This window comes from Cryptomeria japonica, chromosome 2, assembly GCF_030272615.1.
Source record: "Cryptomeria japonica chromosome 2, Sugi_1.0, whole genome shotgun sequence".
Lineage (NCBI taxonomy): Eukaryota > Viridiplantae > Streptophyta > Pinopsida > Cupressales > Cupressaceae > Cryptomeria > Cryptomeria japonica.
In genome coordinates, this window is record NC_081406.1 from 662,294,038 (window position 1) to 662,308,428 (window position 14,391).

Here is a 14,391-nt window from a genome sequence, read left to right on the forward strand (position 1 = left end):
TTTGGGGCTGCATTTTTGTCAAGAAACAATGGATTGCAATTTTTAGAGACTTTCCTTGGTATTTTTTATTATGATTTGAATTAGAAAGAAGATATTTTTACTCTATGAGTGTAGAATAATGTGATTGTTGATTATGTACATTTTAATACATATATAAAAAACTAGATGTCTAGTTGTTCTTTTTAGCTCAATTTTCATTAAAAATATATTATTCTAAAACTCTACCGTAACATCTTTTTGCAAATTGCTTTTGTTTCGCAGCTTCAAAATTTGTCAAAGAGGAATATAAAGACTATAATTCAACTTCAACAAGTTAAAAGCAAATATTACAACTTTAAAACAATAATATTTTATGTCAATCTCAAAAATTGTTTCCATTCATAAAACAAACCTTTATAACTTATTACTTTCAACCTATTCAATAAAACTAACTTCAACAAATTAAAAATAAATATTATAACTTGAAAACAACAATATTTTATGTCAATCTCAAAAATCGTTTCAATTCATAAAATAAACTTTTATAACTCATTTCTTTCAACCTATTATAACTGTTGATTTAACATTTGTGTTGCCTTGTAAATATTCTCTTCTTGGTGACCAGTCGGTGGCAGTTCATTCGTTGTAAACTACATTTTTAAATATTAAAATAAAAAAATGTCCAGACTCCCGATATCCATCCATTTCTAGACAGAGACTCGACCAATAATTATACACCATAAATTATCACGTGGTGTAACTGAACTGCTCTGGTCTGGTCTGCTTGAGTAAACGACCATTCTCCTCATCAGGCCGCTCCAATACAGAAGGTTGGGAGAGCATTGAATTGGATTTAATGCCCAAAATCTATCTATTGCTTAATGTCCATGATACCCACCTCCTTCTTTGTCATGGGGATCGCCTCCTTCTTCTTCAAGGTCATACACATACTGCTCTTAACAAATCTGTCAATGGCTGTTCCTGCCAGTGTTAACAGAGCCGCTGCCCTTGAAATAAACAAGGCAGGCCCTTACATAGGCCTAATCATGGCCGATCAAACGGAGGAACAGACGCTTCTTGCTGCAGGGGTTTTCCTGCCCTGTGCTATAAATCCATGGCTCGATTTCTCCGGTTGCTCTGCTACACTACATTCTCTTAAGTTTTGCATTTACAATTTGTCAAAGACACAGATAATAAAATTTAAAGCCTTTCCGATTCCCAGGTCGGAGGTTCAACATTGGAAGCATCAATGGCCAGAAAATTATATACGTCAGATGTGGTCAGCGCAGGGTAATTAATTGATCTTCACTTGCTCCATTGACACCAAAGATTTGTGTGGGTATTGTGTAGTTTTTCTCAGTTGGGCTGAAGAAAACGTGGGTTGTTTTCCTGTTTCTTTTTGCTTTGGATTTGGTGCAGTTGAATGCAGGTGTGACCACTCAAATGCTGATAGACCTGTTCGACATAGCTGGTGTTGTGCACTATGGAACAGCAGGCAATGCAAATAATTCTCTTTCTATTGGAGATGTCAGCGTTCCCAAGTATATTGCCTACACAGGCTCGTGGAAGTGGACGGTATGAAATCATGTATTCATAACTTAGCCCAATTGTTTTTACCCTGTTAACAATGAATGCTCTAAAATTTGGGTACCTAATTCATAATTTAACCTAAATGTTTCTTGCTCAATTGTGAAACATAATAGATTGTGAAAAACTGATATCTATCAGTTAACCCAATTATTTTTACTCTGTAATGAATGCACTCTAAAATTTGAGTACCTAATAAACTACAATTGATGATTGAACAGAGAATGCCCATATACAGACAGCTGTTTATATCTAAATCTGGGCATAATTCCTATATAGATTATAAAAAGTTGGTTTATATATACCAGATAATATATTCCTTCCCTTTCTAGTTGCCTAACACATGGCTTGTCTTTCTAGAGTTATTAATCTGGGAGTCATTACTTTTATTTGGACAGAAATTTGGCACCAAAATGGTAGGAGACCAGCTTGGGTATCTGCATTTTGGAAACTATGATGTACCTGTGGGAAACAAAACAAATCTGCTGAGCAATATAGTTTTTCAGCCTGAAGAGTTTTTCTCCGAAAACAGTGAAATGCAGGAAATCTTTTGGCTGGAAGCAACCCGAAAATGGTTCTACACTGCCAGCAAACTTGAGGCATTTCCCATGGCTAAGCCCTCTGCCTTGAATTTTGCTTATTACCTTTTTATTCTGTTAATTGTGAGCCTGCATCTGATCCTTTTCAAGCCTAGCAGCTATTATAATTGATGTTGATTAATGCTCAACTACAGGGACTAAAACTGGAGGGATGTGTTAACAGTACATTCTGCCTTCCTGAACCCCCAAAAGTAGTGGTGGGACTGAATGCTTCCAGTGCAGATATCTTTGTTGATAATGCCGCATTTAGAGGTTTCTTGTTCAATCACTTTCAAGTGGCCTCTGTAGATGAAGAGAGTGCAGCCATAGCAATGGTGGGTATATGTTTTTTTTCTCTTGGGAGTCGCTCTGTGTTTAACAAAATTTAGCATATGAAATTTCTTGGTGCCCTGTAAGGATCTTAGGGATTATATAGAAAATGGAAGTTGAGAGAGTTAAAGTCATGTCAAGATCTTAGCAGGCTAATGTTACTCTCTAAAACTGTATTGGCTTGCAGATCTGCCAATCAAGCAATTTGCCAGTAATTGTGTTCAGAGGCTTATCTGATTTGGCTGGAGGTGACAAGGAAAACGTTTCATCTATGTTCAGTTCTTTGGCTGCTAAAAATGCCCTAACAGCTGCAATTGCTTTCTTATCCCTGTTACAACATGCCACAGAAGGTGGAGGAGTTCCAAATGCATTGCAACTTGTTGACACCTGATAAGATTACCTATATCAACCATATTATTGATCTGTTTCTTCAGAAAAAACTACATGCCCTCAATAAAAATAAATTAAAAAAATTTGGGACCTCTTGATAGTGTAGAAGATGTTCACATAATTGATAGTTGTGTTAGGAAAGAGGATGGTCTTAAAGAACACTAAAGGCGTGATTGTTATTGTTCAATGTCAATTGATGATCGACTCTTGTGAGAGATATGTTTTTTATGATCTTCTAATCCTTTTCAACAATGTTTGATGATGTCAAAGTGTCTTAAGATGACTGTTTTAAAGACACAATCTTGCATGCATAATTTGATTGTTTTGGCATGTATGTGGACAAGTAATGCCTATATCCCAAAAATGTGAACACTGAATTATGAGAAGTCAATTTCGACAAGCTTGGGATCTATATCTAGGAAAAAAAGGTGCTGGAAATCAAATGAGTATTTTGAACTAATATATTTGGTATATAAATCAACCAAATTAAATGATATTGTAAAGATATACATCAAATCTATTTATATAGAATAGAATAAAATAAACATAAAAATTTAAAAAAATAAATATTCGTTTTTTTTTTCAAACCTATTAGTGAAAGGAAATGGAGCCATGCGCAGAGGGTTGTTGTGCTTGGGCTAGGGCTTCCGTGTGCGGAGGGTTGTTGTGCTTGGGCTAAAGCATCGAAGCCCTAGCTCGTGAGAAGAGTGTTCGTGTTGGTGCGTCGGTGGGAGGGAGGTGAGTGTTAGTGCAGGGAGGGGCTGATCTCAGGGTTGCGGGTGTTGGTGGAGGTTCAGTGGTTGCGTGGGGTGGGTTGGTGCTGCATGCAGCAAGAGCTTGGGGCTTCCTGTGGATTCGTAGTCTGCCTATGGGGAAGGAAAGTGGGGGTCCGATCTGTAATGCCCCGCCAGAAACCCTAAAGGAAAACAACACAACTAGACAACTAAAGGGTGAAATATTTTTTTTTAAAAAGATAAGTGCATTAATTATAACAATTGCACGTTTAATAACACAGCAGAAGTCTAACACATGATTTCATAGCATATGTCCAACACATGATTTCACAACTGACATCTAACACATGATTTAACTGCCCACCCCCTAATCAATTATTAGGTTATCACTTCTTAACTGACTTTCGAGGGGCTATCCTGCCATCCTCTTTGGGCACGGTCCCCGCTCGAAAGCCACTCTCTCTCATAGGACACCAACAAGAAAGGTTTTTCTCTATGAGAACACTATGGTGAAACTGACGGCCATAACTAATCCTGACCCAAAGCAGGTGAAAGGTACACTATCAATAAACCAGGATTGACCATATGGAATAAAATACACAATGGCTCACATCGACAGGTTTACTCAACAACTTATGACCAAGGGGCAATCTTTTCTTTAAACAGCCAAGGCATAAATAACTTGCAATTAAAGTTACTTCAGAGAATATGAAAACACAACTATATAACAAAGGAATTTTCATATTGTCATTTGTACAGAAAGCTAAACTTTACCACATTAAATAATTTTCCCCTAGTCATATGTTTAAGAATAATTTCCAAATACCCCAATTAAATGATTTCCATAACATAGATTAAATTCCAAATTAGAAATATATATAATAATATAATATAATTACATGAGTACATATTTTTCGATTATTACCATATAATTATATCATAATTAAAATATACATACTAAAATGAAGATTTAATTTTCTAAATAAAAATCTACATACCAAAATGAAGATTTACTTTCCAATAAATAAAAATCTACATGGTAAATGGAGATTTAATTTTCAATAACTAACATTTAAAAATTACACAATATCATATTCTGAACAAAGCATAGCAATGCTTTATAAATAAATATATTTATATATATCTATTTATTTTATTTTAAACTAAAAAAAATTAAACATTAAAAAAAACCATAGGCCAACCGCAAGGTAGCCTGCCTGCTACCATACGGCAGCAAGTGTTGCCTTACGGTAGCAACTGCTGCCTTGTGGTAGCACTGCTACCATATGGTAGCAGTCGCTACCTTATGGTAGCGTTGTTACCATAGGTAGCGTTGCTACCTTACAGTAGCAGTCGCTACCTTAGGGTAGCTCTGCTACTATTGGGTAGCAAGCTGTCCCCTCCCCCAGACAAATTAAAAATATTGATTTAAAAAAAACCCATTTCAATAGCATAAACAAATTAAATTAAATTTAACACCCAGGATAAATTAAATTTAATTTACAACTAAATAAAACAGAGATAAATAAAATTTAATATACAACTACATTTAAAATAACAAAGATAATTAAAATCCCTAGCTCAATTTCTGAGACAAAACAAAGAAGGAGAAAACACCATAGCTAGACAATTTCATTCGAAAAACTAAAATAATTGGAAACTAATTTTCTGGCAAACCCCAATTTCATCCAAAATTTGAAACTTTCATGAACAAAATTTAATCGAATAGAAGCACAAGGGAAACTTTGGCAAAATTTTGCCAGCATAACTTCCCCAAATTTCCCAACTTTAAACTACAATAACTAGGAAATCAAATTCTTTTCATAAACAAAAAAGAAAGGATAGATTTTAACCAAGAAACATGAAATAAAACAGGAAGGGTTTGGAGTTGCATTTTTATTTAAAATCAAAATGGACTGCAACTTCAATAAACCTCATTACAAATACTCCAACAACACTGCACGCATTTAATCATCTATTTTTTTTTTAAACAAACAACATCCTGAAGAAGGGGAAGAAATATATTGATTTTCTTAAAACAAACAAAGAAGAGGTTGTCCAACCTGTAGAGCTTTCCAGGAAGAAATTTGTTGGAGAGCTTCTATTCTACAACAGACTTTCAACCCGAAACCAAAACCTCCTTTCAAAACAATCTCCAGAATTTGCCTTTTCCAGAACATGCATTCCAGAAATCTTAAAAGAATTATCTTCCACACACAGCCGCCTCCTTCCCGTGAACCCCCGAAATGAAAAATAAAATTTTAATTTAACCTAAACTTTTTTTAGGTTTTCCCAAAAAATATTTTCCTCTCCCCAAAATAATAATAATTCTTTTGCAAACTAAAAATCATTTCAATTTATTTTCTAATTTTCCAAAAAGGCAAGTAAAATGCATTATTCTAAAAAAAACAACACTTTCCCTTTTCTTTTATTCTTTTCTCATGCCCAATTAAATAACTTTCTAAAAACAATATTTAGGAAAGTAATTTAACTTATTTTATTTATTTCCAATTTATTTTTAATTGTAACTGAGGTACAATTAGAGTCAACCACTATCTCCTCCACTCCCATCGGACAAGTAAGACACGCTTAGACCTGTGGAGCCAGGTGGAGACGATACCATGTACCTACCCGGTACTTATACCTGCAATGACCTACATCATCGAACCACATATGCATATATACAAATATAGAATACACAACATGCACACCAATGAAGGAGAATCGCGACGTTCCATGTCTCATAGGAGTGAGTGAAGGAAAATCGTCCCCTTGCATCCAATACACTCGCAGACACGCAACATATAATTACACATTGCATAGATAAAATAAAGTGTCAGTGCATAGCAATAATCCATAAAATACCACAAATCACCAGTACTGAAATACTATAAATAAATCATGCATCTCATATCCAGATAAAACATGAAATAATGTCATATGAGTCTAAATAACACATAATGGTAATGTATCCATTGAAAGTAAACATTAGTAAAATATGAGTCTAATAAGTTCAATCAAGGAGGGGTACTACACGATTTGCCATGTGGTGGAGCTTGGAAGGGGGGGTGTTTGGTACCTTGCAGGGGTGTGTAAAGCCCTTGCTCATTTCTTTTCATGGGTGTGGGATTTTCGCGAGGTGCTATGTCTAGTATTGGTGGAGAGGCCTCGAAGACATCTCCCGACATGGATTTCCGTGTTACGGTGGGTCTAAAATCCCCATCTCAAAGTGTCAAGACCTTTGATAATAACATTTTTGCCTCAGATTCGAGGTTTGGTAGTGCTAGTGGCTCTCGTATTACGAAGATTAATGGTTGTCTGGAGAGGTGCAGTGAGAGGCCGAGGTTGGTTATTCCTCCGGAGATGATAGCTTAAGATGTTGAATACTTTTCAAAACACTCATTGTATTGCAATTTTTTGGGGATGAGGGTTTCTCTGCAGTTTTTGGAGAACTAGGCTCAGAGGACTTGGGCACCGGAAGGGGAAATGGAGATTATGTTGTTGGCAAACAACTACTTCATGGTTACATTCAACTGCATGGAGGATCGCAATAGGGTCTTTGAAGGAGAGCCGTATTTTTACAACTAGGTGGGGTTGTTCATCAAACCTTGGCATGCGGGGTTTAACCCTTTGGAGGAGCTCCCCAATAGGGTCCCAGTGTGGGTTCGTTTACCACATTTTTTATGGAATGTTGTCAGGAAGATGTGTTGTGGATGCTCGCTTCAGTGCTTGGGAGGCCAGTTGGATCCTCAACGCAAACCTTGGGGAGAAAGGTAATGACTTTCGTCTATATCTGTGTTGAAATTGATCTTAGTAAGCCCCTACCAGATGCTATAGATATGTGTGCGGGTTCTTATTCTTGGGTTTAGCAGTTGGATTATGAGACTTTACCATTTCGGTGTCGTTTGTGTCATGAGTATGGTCATTTGCAGTGCAAGTATCCTAGGTATAAACCGGTGGTGCGCCAACCTCAACAGTTCACCTGTAACATAGATGGGGCTAACAAAGGAAAAGTTGCCATGTCTGATGAAGTTGTGGGTGTTGATGGTTTTGTCCCAGTTAAGACAAAGAACAGGAATCGAGGACAAAAGAGGCCCCTACAGGAGAGATAGGAGAAGGATACCTTTAACAGATTTGAAGCCTTGGACAACCTTACCCAACAGGAGGTGAACCCAGGGTTAATTGCTTTGGATCAGGGTGCATCAGGGTTGGTCCCTGATAGTGTGAATTGGAACTCTACCCAGGCTCTGGAAGTAGTTGGGAGTCAACAAATGGAGATGGATTAGCCAGTAGTGGCTCAGTTGGGCCCCATTTCTAGTGCTGAAGTGAAGTTGGTTGGGGGGGATGGTTCTCCTGGAGTTGCAATTTGTTGAGTTCCAGCTTAAACGGTGGAACCGCCAGTGTTTCGAGAATATTTTTCATGGTAAGAAAGTTGCTCAAATAGTGTTGAATGGCATCATCAGTGAAATTAGAGAGCATGGTTTGTCTGAAGCCTTGCTTAGGGAGGAAGACAACGTTGTCAAGGCTTTAGAGGAATGGGAGCTTAGGGAGGAAATACTGCTTCAAGTAGGGGACAAGAATACTGCTTTCTTCTTCAATTCAATGAAAGCAAGAAGAGATGGCAATTCCATTCCCATTCTGGTCAATGATAGAGTTGAGCAGTTTTTATCCTTGCAGGAGATTTCTAGGGAGTCTTTATAGTATTTTTGGTCCCTCTTCAGCGAGGATTCTCAGGGGGAATTGGATGAGGAGAATCAGGTTCTTGCTTGCATTCCTTCTCTAGTTACTAAGGAGATGAATGAGCAGCTTATGGGTCCTATTTTGCTAGAAGAACTTGAGAGGATTGTTTTTCACATGAGGAAGGGAAAAGCTCTTGGAGCGGATGGGTTTCCGGTTGAATTCTTTCAAGATTTTTGGGATATTATCAAATTGGACTTATTGGAAGTGGTCCAAGAGTCCCAAAGGAATAAGCAGATGCTTCGGGCTTTGAATGCGACTTTCATTGCACTAATCCCCAAGTGTGATGGGGTTGACCGGTTAGGCCAGTTCCACCCTATCTCTTTGTAATGTGATTTATAAGATCATCTCTAAGCTTATATCGGATAGGTTGAAGAATTGTCTTGGAGATGTCATCTCTGAGGAGCAAAGCGGGTTCGTGGAAGGTCACCAAATCTTGGATGGTGTGGTCATTGCTACAGAGACCATTCATTCTATGGCAACCTCCAAGGAAAAAGCTATGTTTATTAAGTTGGATATGGCTAAGGCTTACGATAGAGTTCGTTGGTCCTTTCTCCACAAGATCCTTAGGGCTTTTGGCTTTGTTGATGAATGGACCCAATGGGTTATGAGTTGTGTTACATCTACCTCCTTCTATGTACTAATTAATGGAGATCATACTGAGTTGTTTGGTGCTTCTAGGGGTCTTCGCCAAGGGGACCCCCTCTCCCCATACTTATCCATTCTTTTGGCTGAGGGTCTGGGGAGGCTGATTAAGCATAATGTGGGTTTGGGTATTATTCAGGGTTGGAGTTGGGGTAATGACTTGCAGTCATAGTCTCATTGTAGTTTGTTGATGACACGACCCTAATGGGATTAGCTCAGATCAAAGAAGCTACTAATTTGCGTAAAGTTTTGCATGTTTATCTCGCAGCTTCGGACCAGTTGATCAATGAGGATAAATCTTCTATCCTCTTCTTCAACACACCTGGAACTATTCAGAGGAGGATTGCTCATATCTTGAGATTCCAAGTTGGCTCTCTGCCCTTGACTTATCAGGGTATTCCTATTTCTCCTGGTAACCCTCCCAAGGATTCATGGTAGGGTATCTTGGATAAATTTCACATGAAGGTTGAACACTAGACACACAGATGGTTATCCTTTGTTGGGAGGGTACAACTAATCCAGTCGGTGGTTCAGGCTCTTCTGATTTATCAATGTATGCTACAAGTGGCCCCCAAGTGATTCTTGAAGGGATTGGACTCTCTGGCAAGGCAATTCTTATGGGCAGACAATTTGTCCTCATATAAATGGTGTCTTGTCAATTGGGACTTGGTGTGTAGCCCGAAACAGTCGAGTGGGCTTGGTTTAAGGCAGTCTATTTTATTTGGGGAGGCTTTGGCGGCTAAATTGTACTAGAGGTGGTGTGTTGAACAGGATCGAGATCGGGCTAGGATTTTGGCCTACAAATATATGTAGAGGATCTCGAAGGAGGAAATCCCAAGATACCCACTTGAGGAAAAAGGCTCAACGATTTAGATCACTCTCAAGAAGGGGGCTTCTCTTATTAAGGAATGACTCTTTTGGATATGTAGGAGGAGGGGAGAGGTCCTTTTTCTGGTACGACTCTTGGGATGGATACCCCCCATCCTTGATCAATTTCCTAACCTTGGGAATCTTTTCTAGAGGTTTCTGGAGTTAGGGTGGTCTAGGATGAGTGACTTCAAGGTTGTTCATAGGAGTGGGCGGCTGGAGTTGGAGCGGTGGAAGGCTCCTAATGAGTGGCCGATTGTTGGGATGGATAAAGAGTGTGCTAAGTTGCATGGCATTTTCGCGAGTAGACATTGTAGTTCCCTCGGGGGTAGGGATGGACTAGCTTGGTCTTTACTGTGGCTAGTGGGTACCAGGAGTTGTTGTCCCATAGATTGGAGGGGAGGGAGGTGCACTGGTGGAAACATGTGTGGAATAATTTTTCTTGGCCGAAATTTAACTATTTCTCTTGGACTTTGGCTTTGAATATATGCCTAACTTGGGACAATATTCGCAAGCGGGGATTCTTGGGACCTTCCATCTGTGTTGTGTGTGGTCATGGGGAGGAAGATTCCTCACACCTGTTCTTCAAATGCCCTTTCTCACTTCTTATTTGGCATTACTAGTGGGGGTGTGGAAGCATCCTTGTGTTCACGTGGATTCTCTGGTAGAGTTTTGGAGCAGTTTGGGCATACCTCCTCTTGTCCTCCTTTCTTCAAACTGTCTGGCATATTGGGCCCATTTTCATATTGTGGCGGATCTGGCTTGAGAGAAATAGGAGGATCTTTAGGGAGGTCAGACTGTTAGTTCTGCAAGTGTCTAATAGAATCATTGTTATGATTCGGGAGACAGTGGAAGCTAAATGTGAGGTGAATTTTCCTCTAGATAGAGATGAGGTGGATATCATGAGTAGGTTGGGTTTGCAGGAGTTGTCTCCCACCTCATCTTGTGTCAGGAGATTTAGACATGCTATGAAGAAGGTTCAAAGGGTGGGAAGGTGGATGCCCCCTCAAGATGTGTTTATCAAGATTAATACCAATGGCTGCTCTAGGGGTAATTCGGGTCCTGCTGGGGTTAGTGGTGTTGGTAGGAATCGTATGGGGGAGGTGGTTTTCTTCTTTTCAGTGCATAAAGGATGACAATCTAATAACTTTATGGAGGGATTAGCAATTTTTTATGCCCTGGAGCATGCCTTGGAGTTGGGATGGCGGAAGGTTATCTGCGAATCAAATTCACAAATTATTGTTAACATGTGTATTGAGCAGAAGGTGAAAGGGATTCATTGACAGCTGGCAGGGATTGTTCACCAGATTCTTCAAATTAGTACTATGATGGAGCAGGTGTCTTTCATCCACATCCCTCGTGAATGGAATAGAGCAGCTGATTGTTTAGCTAAGTGGGCCTCGAAACATGGTAATGATTGGAAAGTTGAAGGTTGGGAGCATCTCTCCCCGGATTACTGTCAGTAATTGCAGAAGATCTTTGTTGAGGACATGGATAGTTATGAAGCTGTATGATCTTTGGTTGGGCTTGTGGTTCCTTTCTGGGGATTTGGGGCTCTGGTTCTCTTTGTAATTCTTGTTTCTGATTTTCAATAAAGTTTTTACCCCTTATTCAAAAAAACCTATTAGTGAAAACAAAATCCCTTATTATCAAGTCTTCAATATAATTTCTTTTAAGCCAGACATATGAATAGAGTTCAAACTAATATTGTAAAAGGAAAAAATTAGGCCTCGGTGAAGAGGAGGGTAAGCCTTCTCTCTAAAGCAGTTTTCTAGAGAATAGAGAGAAAAAAAGGGAAACTAATAGCATTATTATGTCTTAGATGATTGATAAAGGATAATGGTAACTATGAATGATACAAAATCAACCCTCTAATGTGAAATACCTAATGAGATAGGAACTAAGAGGCACTGATTAATCTACCATAGAATTTTAGGACAAGCCTATAGAATAATGGGCATTAATGCACCCTCGTCCATAAAATTTTAAGGCTTGACAAGAACTTGCTAGAATAACCTCCTCCCACCCATCTATACCCATTCATGTCTCTTCATCCTCAAGGAATGACACAATAAACTTTTAAAAGATGGTTTGCCTATCTCTTTACACCTCTCCCCTTCATAGCTAAAACCAATAGCCTTCACAATAGGCCCCTCCAAAACCACAATCTTGACTCTACCAACCTTAAGATGACTGTGTTTCCAATAATTGACAAATCAAGCAATTAACTTATCATCATGCCCTCTCATGGCCCAAAAAAAGAGGTTAAACCACCTTTCTCAAAGATTGCCCACACTTAAACATACTTCCTCAAAGAATCATAGGAGACAAGTTCCATGCATATTCTTTAGCCATCCATACTAGTAATCCACATAGACAAGTTGAGCTCCACATAGACAAGTTGAGCTCACGAATAGGAAATGTGATCTTACGACATAAATTAAAAGAGGCAAAAAAACTTAGCTCATCAACATACGACAAAATGCAATAACATATGCAACAAAAGGAAACACAAGGGCAAGTAATAACATCATTTCCAAGAAGACTTGTCATAAGAATAGATTGCCACCTTGTGACATGAGAGCCAACATTAAGATCATAATGATTTGATGCCTTTCTAAAAAATGTCATTTTTTACATGAAATTTAGAATACCCTTTCAAAAATCTCCTTCATCTTTCAATTCCATAACCATCATAATCATTATAGTACATTTTAAAATTAATATCACTCACATGAGAAAAGATAATCTCATTATCCTAATTCCCCTTGTGATGACTAAAGAATAAGCAAATACAAGAGACACTTTTCATGACTAATGGTTTGTAATATTTTCCCCCAAATCATTAAAATATAAACTCACCATATAGGGGAAGAGCACTAGTAGTTGAGCATGTACTAACTGTTGTGAGGGTTGTTGATACTTTTTGCCCCAATAATAATACAAATAAAAACTATTGTTTGAAACATAAAATATCAATTTTTGTGTGTTTATGCACCAATAGTTGTGACTTTAAAGTTGCTATTGTTAGGAAATGTACCAATAGTTGAAAAAAGTAACCAATTAGGTGATGCCACATCAATTGCACAAGTATTGGGGCCTCTTTTGCATAGCTTTTGGTCTCACTTTTTTTTTTGGTTGTTTTGGACACCTTGGCAAAAAGCATGTTGATGTGGCGTGGCACCATGTACTAACATTAGTTATAAGCAGGGGACATGCCAAGTAAGCTACTATAAAAAATTGGGAGTGATTTGAAATTTACACGTAGGATTTTGAGAATCGTGAAGTAAATGTGCACGACTACTAGGTCCTCTCCCTTATTTAACATTCATGATTAACAAAGGTGGTATATCAAAAAGTCTTCCCTCAATGTACTTCTCATCACTCAAGTATAGATATTGAGATCATCCTTACAAATGATCGAATCTTTATTATAAAATAAGTTCTGAAAGATAACTTAAAATCCTATCCCCTCCAATTAAAGCTCATTTTACCTCTCAAATTATTCAAAGCACAAAATTTCAATTATTAGAATAATAATTCTTACCACCTTGCTTCGCTATCATGTTGAGAAGAAAAGTTAAAATGTCCCCAATCAAGGGTTAGCAAAACACTCCACAATTTTGTTACCTTTTCTAAAGGAATGTTTTACAATAACTTGAGAAAATTTTAAATGAAGATTTGATGTCTTCAATATAATTTCTTATTTGAATCCTTAAGAGGAACGTTCTTAATCAAATAGACTATCATCTTAGAATCCCATTCAATTTCCACTATTTGATAACCAAGAAAAATGATTCTTCCAATTCTCCACCAAACAATTTATAAATGAAGATGCTAGTTAAAAGTTAACATCTATAAGAACAAATCCACAAATGGTGCACTAGTTCAAATTTTTTATATTTTTTCAAATGACAAAAAGTGGATGTTCAAAACAATTCTTAAAACAAAAATGCTAAATTTGATATACAACCAGTTTGATCATGCCTGCTTTCTATTTCAGATTGCAAATTCATGATACAAGATACACTTGCACTCCACAATACAATATTATCTATAATTAGTTTTGTTTGCCTTTCTTTTAGCATTTTTTTCTTTCATTGAACATGTTCTCTTAGAAGACAATTTTGTAAGACAAAGTTTCAACCTTAAAGAAATATATAGCGACTTTCTACAAACAAGTCGAAACAAGCTCTAGTAATTAAGTAAAGGCTTTTAAAGCATCACTAAAAGGAAAAGCTAAGCGGTGGCTTAAGTCGTCACCAAAAAGATGACGTTACATTGCAATTAAAAACCCTAGTTAAAATGACCACTTCAAACCACCTCCCCTATGATTTTTATCATTTTCAGTTAAAAATAAAGAAACATGATAAGTACATATTTTGTGGATCTTTTTCATCCTACAAACAACTTTATTTTATTAAAATCTATATCAAACTTATATTTAACCTTTATTTTTACAATTTATATTAATTAGGAAATCTACCAATTATATATATATATAATTTTTAAATATCTTTTATTAAACATTATAATTATTTTTG

General features: G+C 37.4%; 1 protein-coding gene across 1 annotated transcript; it reads left to right on the forward strand.

Moving 5' to 3' along the window:
* Nucleotides 1-694: 694 nt before the first annotated feature.
* LOC131061508 (bark storage protein A) lies at nt 695-3,081 on the forward strand. Its single transcript, XM_057995229.2, has 6 exons — nt 695-1,110; nt 1,202-1,269; nt 1,399-1,554; nt 1,965-2,165; nt 2,300-2,479; nt 2,662-3,081. The coding sequence occupies exons 1-6, from the start codon at nt 861-863 to the stop codon at nt 2,863-2,865; spliced, it is 1,059 nt and encodes a 352-aa protein (XP_057851212.2). The 5' UTR covers nt 695-860; the 3' UTR covers nt 2,866-3,081.
* The last annotated feature ends 11,310 nt before the right edge of the window (nt 3,082-14,391 follow it).

Bases quoted from the DNA above. Each gene is read 5' to 3' on its own strand.
- LOC131061508 (XM_057995229.2), top strand. From the start codon at position 861: ATGTCCATGATACCCACCTCCTTCTTTGTCATGGGGATCGCCTCCTTC. The intron at 1,555-1,964 runs GTATGAAATCAT...TTATTTGGACAG, and splicing joins CAGGCTCGTGGAAGTGGACG to AAATTTGGCACCAAAATGGT. The intron at 2,480-2,661 runs GTGGGTATATGT...ATTGGCTTGCAG, and splicing joins AGAGTGCAGCCATAGCAATG to ATCTGCCAATCAAGCAATTT.